This window comes from Cebus imitator, unplaced genomic scaffold (genome assembly GCF_001604975.1).
Source record: "Cebus imitator isolate Cc_AM_T3 unplaced genomic scaffold, Cebus_imitator-1.0 Scaffold169, whole genome shotgun sequence".
Classification (NCBI taxonomy): domain Eukaryota; kingdom Metazoa; phylum Chordata; class Mammalia; order Primates; family Cebidae; genus Cebus; species Cebus imitator.
In genome coordinates, this window is record NW_016107484.1 from 2,103,672 (window position 1) to 2,114,767 (window position 11,096).

The 11,096-nt window shown below is 42.3% G+C and overlaps 1 protein-coding gene across 1 annotated transcript in view; it reads right to left on the reverse strand.

The window, feature by feature from the left end:
* Nucleotides 1-11,096, reverse strand: part of MPHOSPH9 (M-phase phosphoprotein 9) — a gene marked incomplete at its 5' end in the record, with an annotated part of 61,209 nt that overhangs the window by 12,339 nt on the left and 37,774 nt on the right. The window contains 3 exons of the mRNA XM_017544244.2: nucleotides 1,299-1,433; nucleotides 6,920-7,021; nucleotides 9,989-10,073. Of these exons, the coding sequence (XP_017399733.2) occupies nucleotides 1,299-1,433; nucleotides 6,920-7,021; nucleotides 9,989-10,073 (322 nt within the window). The remainder of the gene's footprint in view (nucleotides 1-1,298; nucleotides 1,434-6,919; nucleotides 7,022-9,988; nucleotides 10,074-11,096) is intronic.

An 11,096-nucleotide genomic window follows, 5' to 3' on the forward strand; every position in this document is an offset into this window, starting at 1 on the left:
AAAAAAAAAAAAAAAAAAGGAAGAGGCAGGAGCACTCTCTCTGTGCACAGACACCAAGGAAAGGCCATGTGAGGACATAAGCAGGAAGATGGCCCTCACCAAACACTCAGCACCCTCATCTTGCACTCCCAGCCTCCAAAGGTAGAGGAATGTGTGTTGTTTATGCCACCTAGTCAGTGGTAATTTGTTAAAACAGTCCAAGCTAAAACACATACTTTACAGGGGTTATTAGGAGAATAACAGAGTTGACAATTATACTCCACAATGAGTACGCTTTGCAATGCAAATAAATTAAACCTGCATACAGTGCTTTCCGATCCTTCTAACATCCTACACTTAGAAGAACAGCATCTGCACAGCACTCTGGAGTAAGCGGATGAGGCTGCTCACACAGGCTCGGGGCTCAGGCTGTCCAGAGCCATCTGAAGCGGGAGAGGATCAACATCTTTTGTTTTATTTATTATTTATTTTTGAGATGGAATTTTACTCTTGTTGCCTAGGCTGGACTGCAATGGCATGATCTCGGCTCACCGCAACCTCCACCTCCTGGGTTCAAGTGATTCTCCTGGCTCAGCCTCCTGAGTAGCTGGGATTATAGACTTGTACCACCATGCCCGGCTAATTTTGGATTTTTAGTAGAGATGGGGTTTCACCATGTTGGTCAGGCTAGTCTCGAACTCCTGACCTCAGGTGATCCGCCCACCTCGGCCTCTCAAAGTGCTGGGATTACAGGTGAGAGCCATCGCACCCAGCCTCATTTGTTTTTAGACAAGGTCTCACTCTGTCGCCCAGGCTAGAGTGCAGTGGCACACTCACAGCTCACTGTAGCCTTGACCTCCCCAGGCTCCGGTAATCGTCCCACCTTACCCTCCCAGGAAGCTAAAACTATAGACGTGTGTCACCATGCCCAGCTAACACATATATATTTTTTGTAGAGGTGGGATTTTGTCACGCTACCCAGGCTGGTCTCGAACTCTTGAGCTCAAGCAATCGCTCCATGTTGGCATCCCAAAATGTTGGGATTACAGGCGTGAGCCACCACACCTGGCCTGAGGATCGACATCCTATCTAATCACAAACCCATACTGTGCCACTGAGCACAGGTGGGGAAGCTCTGCAGAGCTCATGGAAGTAAAGTATTCTAATAGTAATTGCCTTTCAAAGTAAAATAAAAGTCAGGTTCTCAAAATTAAGACATTCAAGAACCAAAGAGAAGACTTCCTGAACATTTAAAAGCAACTGAAATCTCTAATAAAACATAACATCCCTAAATAGAATCTTTAGAAAAGTTATCTCACCCAGGGCTACAGGTTTTCTCCAGCTGGTTATCCACGTTACTGTCCTGGGTATCCAAAGGTTGGCCAGTAAAGATGGAGTACTCTGCACCTGGAATCAGCCACTTCCGCCTGCTGACGTCTGAAGTTGCTAGTGTGCTATTAGAATGAGAAAGTTCAGGCACTGCAAAGGTCTGCACTTCAATTCAGACCGTATGTGCATATAAAACAATCTGCTCTCAAACAGTATTTACACATTTGCACAGTAATTTAAAAACCACACAGAACAATCTATATTTTAGATACAACTCTATTTTACAGTTTTATGATTCAACTTAATTGTTCTTCTAGGTTTCTGTTGCTCCTGAATTGCAGTCAAGATTCAAGTACTTGTGGCTCTGAACATTCCCCTCACTGCCTCTCAGACATTCACACCCTTTACACTCTGTGCCCTTACTATAGATGAGGGTAAGGTGTTGAATTAAACAGGGCTGTCCTTCTTGAACCCTTCAGACCAGCACTGTCCAACAGAATCTTCTGCAAAACCAGAAATGCTGTCTGCACCGTCCAATACAGCAGTCACAAGTCCCGTGTCACTACTGAACACCTGAAATGTGGCTGGTAAGACTGAAGAACCAGTTTTAAAATGTTAATTTTAGTAATGAAAGTTTTCAGTATCCAAATGGAGTCACTAATGTCAAACTTCCACAAAATGGAGCTGGGAGGTCACAAAGGAGCAGCCCTCTCACACAGATGCCAATTATGGGAACTATTAAAGGAATTCCTCAGAACCACAGTATTCCAGATAATAAGCTGCTTATATAAGGAAGCATCCCTAACAAGGGATGTCTCCACCAATGAGCTAATGCTAATGCCCACAACATGCTCCTGTAACCAGTGGTCTTTGTTTCAGAACAGTTTAGTGCACTGTGGACTGCCTTTTGTCTTTTAAAGTTTCCTGTGTCCCAACCCCTTTGGACGTGCTTATACCATAAGCATAGTACCATAGCACAGTACCATAGCATGCATACTCCAGATTGCAAACCTCCAACATTTCCAGATAAACTACTTTGGAGAGTCAGTCTCTGTCGCTCATTTTAGGTTGACATGATTGATTTTAAATTGTAATGTGGCTGTTGGCAGGACTGTACTGAACAGTGTAGTTCTAGACTATTACTCCCCCGGCTCATCTGAGGTTCCCATTATCATGTTAACCCCCAGTCATTCCCCAGACTTTAGAGCCTGCATCATTTTCTCCACACCTATTCCTGCTCTCACACTAGGCAACTTCCTGACTGCTCTCTCCAGTGAGGTGACCCTCTACTCCTCAGCCAGCCACCTCAGAGGGTACTTGCTGGCTTTTGTCATAACCAGAGAACACATTTCCCTTAAAAAACCAATACTCCAAAGACTCCACCCCATTCTGCCTCCTGCCCTCAAGCTTCAGCACAGCAACGTGTTGCAACTACACCTTGCTGTTGCACAAAGGCCACAGTAGATGATATATAAATGAACGAACTTGTGTTTCATGAAAATTTTATTTGTAGACACTACAATTTGAATGTCATACAATTTTTCTTTTTTTTTAGACGGAATCTCACTCTTTCACCCAGGCTGGAGTGCAATGGCGTGACCTTAGCTCCCTGCAACCTCCGCCTCCCAGCTTCAAGTGATTCTCCTGTCTCAGGCTCCCGAGTAACTGGAACTACAGGTATGTGCCACCACACCTGGCTGATTTTTGTATTTTTAGTAAAGACAGCGTTTCGCCATGTTGGCCAGGCTGGTATCAAGCTCCTGACCTCAGAAGATCCATCCGCCTCGGCCTCCCAAAGTGCAGGGATTACAGGTGTGAGCCACCACACCTGGCCTATCATACAATTTTCATGTGTCATGAAATATTCTTTTTTTTCCCCAAACACATAAGAGTGTAGAAACCATGCCTTACTCAGCGACCTTACAAAAACAAGTGGTTCAAGCCAGATGTGACTCCATAGGCTAGAGTCTGCCAACCCCAGCTCTGTGGCTGCACTGTCATACACTGTGTCATACACAGTGTCATACACTGCAGTACCATGCTTGAGTGTATGACAATATTTTCCATCTTCCAGCTGTTAGACTTTCAGGTTGTTTTCATTCACTTTTTTTTTTTTTTTTTTAAAGACAGAGTGTTGCTCTGTTGCCCAGGCTGGAGTGCAGTGGCACAATCTTGGCTCACTGGAACCTCTACCTCCCGGGTTCAAGGGATTCCTCAGCTTTCCGAGTAGCTGGGATTACAGGCATACACCACCATGCCCAGCTTATTTTTGTATTTTTAGTAGAGATGGGGTTTCAACATGTTGGCCAGGCTGGTTTTGAACTCCTGACCTCAACTGATCCACCCACCTTGGCCTCCCAAATTGCTACAATTATAGGTGTCAGCCACTGTGCCTGGCCTTAATTCACTCTTGAGTACACTCTGAATGGGTTTCACTGCTATCACTCTATCCAAACGGTTCAATAAACATTAGCCTCCAGTTTGCAAAGATCTTGCAGTCTTCACCTTGATCTCTCAAGCAGCACTGGGAGATTATGACATATATTATACATCAGTTTTCATCCACAATTCCTAGCTCATAATTCCCATATCCCTAGCTCATAATTCCCATATCCCTTGTTGCAGTCAACAGAATCTCTAACTTTCTCAGGTCTTCCTTTCACCTTACCAGGGCAGGATTCTAATTATGGGTCATAAGACCCTCATTAGAATCAGAGAGGGTCCTGCCACATCCTCTGGAGGAAAGAATGCTGCACAAAGAGGCCAAGAAGGATCTGAACAGACAAGCCTTGCTGGGTTTAGATCACATCCTTTCTGTCCAGTTACATTTCAACACAGTTGTCCAAGCTTCAATCAGGCCCATGGAATGAGGCCTCCATAAAATGCCCAAGAGGACAGGGCTCCAGAGCTTCTGGAGAGCTGAACAAGAGTTCATACATGAGCAGAAAGAGTGGCACACCCCAACTCCACTGGGACAGAAACTCAAGTACTGGAGATCCTTCCAGACCTCACCCTATATCTCTTCAACTGGCTATTTATTTGTATCCTTTAAAATATCATCTGCAATAAATTGGTAAACATGTTTCTCTTGAGTTGTATGAGTCACTCTGGCAAATTAATTGAACCCAAAGAGAGTCATGGGAACCTCAACTTGAAACCAGTTGGTTAGACATGCCAGAGGTCTGGACTTGCAAATGGTGTCTGAAGCTGGGGTAGTCTTGTGGACTGAGCCCTGAGCTTACGGGATCTGACCCTATCTTTGCGTAGATAATATCAGAAATGAATGGGAGGACAAGTGGGTAGGTCCCTGGAAGAACTACCTGCTTGCTTGCTTGCTGGTGAGGAGAAACACCACATATCCTCGATCACAGAAGTCTTCTGAGTTGATTGTTGTGCTGGCATGAGAGCACAGGGAAAACACAGGGTGGATTCTGCACTCAATCCCGGTAGCTGCTTGTTTTCCTCTAGCTTTCTGGCAGCACTTTCTCAGGTTCCTTTGCCAGCTCTCTCTTATCTGACACCAAAGTGTCAGAGTTCCTGCCCCAGGCCTACTTATCACTAAACACACTCAGTCTGCATCCATCCTACAGCTTTAGGCACCATCTAGAAAGAGACAACTCCAAAATTTATCATTCCATTCTAAAACCTTATTTTTGAGCTACAAATTCATTTATAATTGGCTACTTGATTTCCACTTAGAATCGACATGAATCTCAAACAAAAATATTCAAGATGGAAATTCTGATCTCTTCCCTAGTTCAACATATCAACTGGGTACCTTTAGTTGTTTGAGACAGAAACCAAGGAATTATTCTAACACCTCCTTTTCTTTTCTTGCTTTGCCATCCAATTCACAACCATGTCCTGTAGATCCTACCTCCAGAATCTCTCCCGAAGATTCTCTTTTGTCCACTTCTGTGACCAGCACCTAGCTAACACAATCTCTCTGCTAGCACTGCACCAGCCTAACTAGTCTCCTGCTTCCATTCTTTCCTTCTCCATCTTCTCATGGCAGGTACATTAATAAGATAAAAACTAGATGACATCATTTTATCACATAAAAACCTTCAAAGACTTCCCAATGGACTTAGGGCAAGATCCAAACTCTTGACCATGGCTTAGAAAGCTATAAATGATCAGTTGGGCGCAGTGGTTCATGCCTGTAGCCCTAGCACTTTGGGAGGCTGAGGCGGGCAGATCACGAGGTCAGGAGTTTGAGGCCAGTCTGGCCAACATAGTGAAACCCCATCTTAAAAAAAGAAAAAGAAAAGAAAGCTATAAATGATCAATCTCTGATTTCACCTAAGGCGATTTTGCCTCTTGCTGGAAATATTCAGGCCACGTTAGCCTCCCTTAGGCTCTTCAAACATGCTAAGCTCCTTCCTACCTGAGGACTTAGCAAGGCAATTTCTCTACATGGACCACCTCCCAGACACCCCACCCTGCCTATCCCTCACCCCACACCTCCTGCTCCAGCAACTCAATGCACGGGTGACTCCTCTGCTTATGAACCTCCTCTAAAGAAAGGCCTTCCCGGCCAGGCGTGGTGGCTCGTGCCTGTAATCCAAGCACTTTGGAGGCCAAGGCAGGCGGATCATCTGAGGTTGGGAGTTCAAGACCAGCCTGACCAACATGGTGAAACCTCATCTTAAAAAAAAAAAAAAAGAAAGAAAAAGAAAGGCCTTCCCTGGCCCCCAACCCGAGGCTCTTCCTTTTATCTCTCTCAAATGTTCGATTTGTTACTTACATCTTTTCTCTAAAAAAAAAAGAATTTGCTATGTTTTACTAAGATTAATTAACAAAGACCTAGAAAAAACTTCTTTTAAAATCTGTTTTATTTTATACAGATGGGTTCTTGCCATGTTGTCCAGACTGTTCTCAAACTCCTGGGCTCAAGTGATCATCCCACCTGGGCCTCCAAAATGCTGGAATTACAGGCGTGAGCCACTGTGCCCGGCCCTAGAAAAAGCTTCTCATTTGACAATTACAACTTGGGTCACAAATTACAATTTAAAATCATTTTTCTGGTAAATGTCATTATAAAGTTATAACTTACTTATTCTTTATTTATACTAAAATTATAATAAAAGCCAGGTATGAAAATAATTTATTCTGTAAGGATATCATCAAGACAGTGCTAAGATATAGCCAAGCTATTTCTGAAAGAACTAAATAAACTAAAAAGAAAACCCGAACAACCTAATGAAGATGCATCTTCGTAGTTCCTTTCATTAACACAGGAATAAAATGTCTGAAATTTTAGGCAAAAAGACCTTTGGAGATGTTCTAGCCCCTTGTCCTTATTTTTACAGATAATAAAAATGAATTCCAAAAAAGGTAAGTGACGTGCCTAAGGTCACACAGCTGGGCAAAGAACAAAATACATTCCAAGTTTCCTTACTCCCAATTTGATCCTACTGCATTTCTTAATTTTAGCAAATGCCTCTGCACAAGAGAGTTTACAATATCCAGTAATTAATTTAACACATCTAAGTTCAGGGTTAATGACATTTAACCCTGACTTTCTTATGATTTAGACAGGTGAGCTTCTGGTCTTAATAGAAGCATGCACCTATTTCTAGCTTTATAGAGAGTAAATGAAATAACTTACTTGGCACGCAAGGGTCTCACGTGAGTTCTAGAATTATGACGAAGGCTTAACATATTTTCATGTTCTACTTGCTTGACCTGAGCTTCAAGTTTTGAAATCATTCTAATTCAAAAGCAATAAGATAAATTAAGTACATTTCAACAAATTTAAAATATAGCTCAACCACAGTTTAATTAACAGACCCTTCTAGAAAATGGGTGATAAAAGAGTTGCAAGTCCATAAACCCTTTTCATAGGTAGGTGGATCACCTGAGGTCAAGAGTTTGAGACCATCCTGACCAACATGGTAAAACCCCAGCTCTACTAAAAATGCAAAAATCAGTCGGGTGTGGTGGCACACACCGGTAATCCCAGCTACTCAGAAGGCTGAGGAAAGAGAATCGGCTTGAACCCAGGAGGTGGAGGTTGCAGTGAGCCAAGATCACACCACTGCACACCAGCCTGGGTGACACAGTGAGACTCCATCTCAAAAAAAAAAAAAAAAACCTAAACAAAAACCAGTGAATCTGAAAATAGAAAAACAAATAGAAAAACAAATACATTAAAACTCTACAAAGAAACATTTTCCATACAACTGAATTAAAAGGGAACCACAAACAAACTTAATATCACAAGTTATATAAAGTTGACTACAGATCAAAACGTCATATTTATAAATTAAATAAAAATAAAATTAAAGTTACAAACAAACTGCATTCTAATGTGTTTAATCCTAATATGTACATAGCCATGCATACAACAGGTAACACTTTCACAATGAGGAACCAGGCTTAACTTCCAAAAACAGAGTTTTAACCTTTTTTTTTTGAGACAGAGTGTCACTCTATCGCCAGGCGTCAGGCTGGAGTACAGTGGCGCAATCTTGGCTCACTGCAATCTCAGCCTCTTCGGTTCAAGCAATTCTCCTGCCTCAGCCTCCCGAGTAGCTGGGATTACAGGCGTGCGCCACCACGCCCACCTAATTTTTGTATTTTTAGTAGACACGGGGTTTCACCATGTTGGCCAGGATGGTCTCAATCTCTTGACCTCGTGATCTGCTGGCTCAGCCTCCCAAAGTGCTGTGATTACATGTGTGAGCCACCACGCCCAGTCCAAAAAACTTTTCTTAAAAAAAAAAAAACCTTCTAAGTTTTAAAAGAGGCAGAGGCTAAAATATTGCAAACAAAATATAGGTATTTCATCTATTTGTGCCATGTTCAAAACAAAAGCCTATTTTCAAGTTTACCAACAGGAAATAACTACTCTGGCCAACTGACTGTTTTAAAGATATCCTGGCATTCATGCTGTTCTTTTTTTCCCTTCATTTAAGAGATGAGGTCTCGCTCTGTCATCCAGGCTGGAGTGCACTGGCATCACTGCTTGCTGCAGCCTCAAATTCCTGTGCTTAAGAAATCCTCCAGCCTCAGCCTCCTAAGTAGCTGGGACTGCAGGTACATGCCACCATGCCTGGCTTGATCTTTTAAACTCTGCATATGACTTTATCTCATCTTTCCAACTCAAATTCTTACCTACTTTGATGCAACAAAAATTTGAGAAATAACAGCTCTAACAAGGCTGATGTTTTATACCAATCTGATAAGAAAGTTATCACTAGAACTGAATGAATCACAGAAGAGAGGCAGATGAGAAATCTAGACAGCATTTCTGTTCTTCTCTATAGGAAGTTCTTAAGACTGCAATAAAATTTCTAAGTAAGGGACATTACTTATATCCAAATACAAATATAAAATTTGCTCTCAAGCCAGTTTAAATATTTCTCTTTTCTTTCTTTTTTTTGAGACAGTCTTGCTCTGTCACCCAGGCTGGAGTAAAGAGGTGTGATCTCAGCTCACTAAACCTATACCTCCAGGGTTCAAGCATTTCTCTGCCTCATCCTCCTGAGTAGCTGGGATTACAGGCATGCACCACCATGCCCGGCTAAATTCTATATTTTGAGTAGAGATGAGGTTTCCCCTGTTGGCCAGTCTGATCTTGAACTCCCGACGTCAGGTAATCTACCCACCTCAGAGTCCCAAAGTGCTGAGATTACAGGAGTGAGCCACTGCGCCCAGGCCAGTTGGATATTTCTAATCATTTGCAATAGATACCACGTATGATTCTTTCCCTATCTAATTAAACAAATCAGATCATTAATACAGTCTCCAAACCAGGTCTTTCTGAAAGTAGATGACCACAATTTTGGTGTTAATGCTGTTTTCTTTTTGAAGGACAAAAATGATTCTTAAAGTTCTTCCCAGTGGTTAAATATCATTTGGATTTTAACCTATGCTGAGAAAATACATAATGTTTGGGAAAATATCAACCTTTGAGGCACAACCGCCAATACATTTTATTTATTTAAAACATCTTGTTTGAAGTCAGGTGCATAATGGTGCATGCCTGTAATCCCAGCACTTTGGGTGGATGAGGCGAAAGGATCACTTGAGGCTGGGAGACTGAGACCAGCCAGGGCAACATGGCAAGATCCTACCTCTACAAAAAGTTTTTAAAAATCAGCCAGGCTTGCTGGGTTGAGTGGCTTATTTCTGTAATCCCAGTACTTTGGGAGGCTGAGGCTGGTGGATCGCTTGAGGTCAGGAATTCGAGACCTGTCTAGCCAAAATGGTAAAACGTCTTTATAAAAAATACAAAAAATTAGCTGGGTTTGGCGGTGCACTCCTGTAGTACCAGCTACTCAGGAGGCTGGGGCAGGAGAATTGCTTGAACCCAAGAGGAGGAGGTTCCAGGGAGCCAAGACTGTGCCACTACACTCCAGCCTGGGTGACAGAGCAAGACTCTGTCTCAAAAAAAAAAAACAATTCAGTCAGGCAGATTGCTTGAGCCCAGGAATTCACAGTCAGCCCAGGCAATGTAGTGAGACCCTATCTCTTTAAAAAAAAAAAGAAAGAAAGAAAGAAAAGAAATCTTGTTTCGCTGAAATGAAATGTATTTCCATGTCAGGGAAAATTAACATAAAACTAGTTCTCAAACTGCTTAAAAATCCTCAAGAAAAACTTCTTTCTCATCATGTTCAATACAGACACATAAAAGAACAACTGAGGTATGTGTACGTAAGATAATACATTTTACCTTTTTAAATCAGAAATCTGAGTATATGCATCAAGCAATTTGTTCTCGGTTGTATTTAATGCATCCTGTGGAAATAAAAGAAAAACTCAGATAACTGAAGATAAATATTCAGATATATCATTTTAAAATGCATAAAAGAAAAAGAATCTAAGGCCAAACCAGCTAGCTACAAACTATACTCAGCAAGTATGGCATCAACCACAGAGCCAGGACAGACAGTTCAAGGAAAACAAATGAGAGCAAAGCACCAGCCTACACAAGTCACTCTGTATAAGTCCCCTGGGTAACAGATACAGCCCATTATACTTTGCTTAATTAGAAACAAACCAGTGTTAAAATAAACATATTTAACCACAAACTTGACTAAAACCTCAGAAGGATGGTAAAACAAGTATTTTCAATGAGATTTAGATATCACAGGATCTGCTCCTGAACCCTCAGAACGGTTTGGCTGCCAAGCTATGCAGGCCTTTTTGTTAAGCTTCAATAACGACAACCCTGCATTCTGTGCAACAGAAATACATGGGCCTCACTTACAGCATCGTTGAAGGGTTTTACTAAATGCAAATATGTAGTCCCCAAACAGAGCTTTCATCAAGAATTCAAACATGGCCAGGCACGGTGGCTCATGCCTGTAATCCCAGTATGTTGGAAGACTGAGGCAGTTGGATCACCTGAGGTCAGGAGTTCGAAACCAGCCTAACCAACATGGTGAAATCCTATCTCTACTAAAAATACAAAATTAGCCGGGCATGGTGGCACATGCCTATAATCATGTGCCACCACACCTGGGAGCCTGAGGAAGGAGAACTGCTTGAACCCGGGAGGTGGAGGCTGCAGGAGCCAAGATCGCGCCATTGTACTCCAGCCTGGGCAACAAGAACGAAACTCCGTCTCCAAAAAAAAAAAAGAATTCAAACATAATTCATGAATTCAACCCTACCAACAGCTAACCCAGTGAAAATCAAAGCTTGATATTTAAACGGTATTAAATGGCTGGGTGCGGTGGCTCACATCTGCAATCCCAACACTTAGGGAGGCTGACGCAGGTGGATCACTTGAGGTCAGGAATTGGAAACCAGCCTGGCCAACATGATGAAACCCTGTC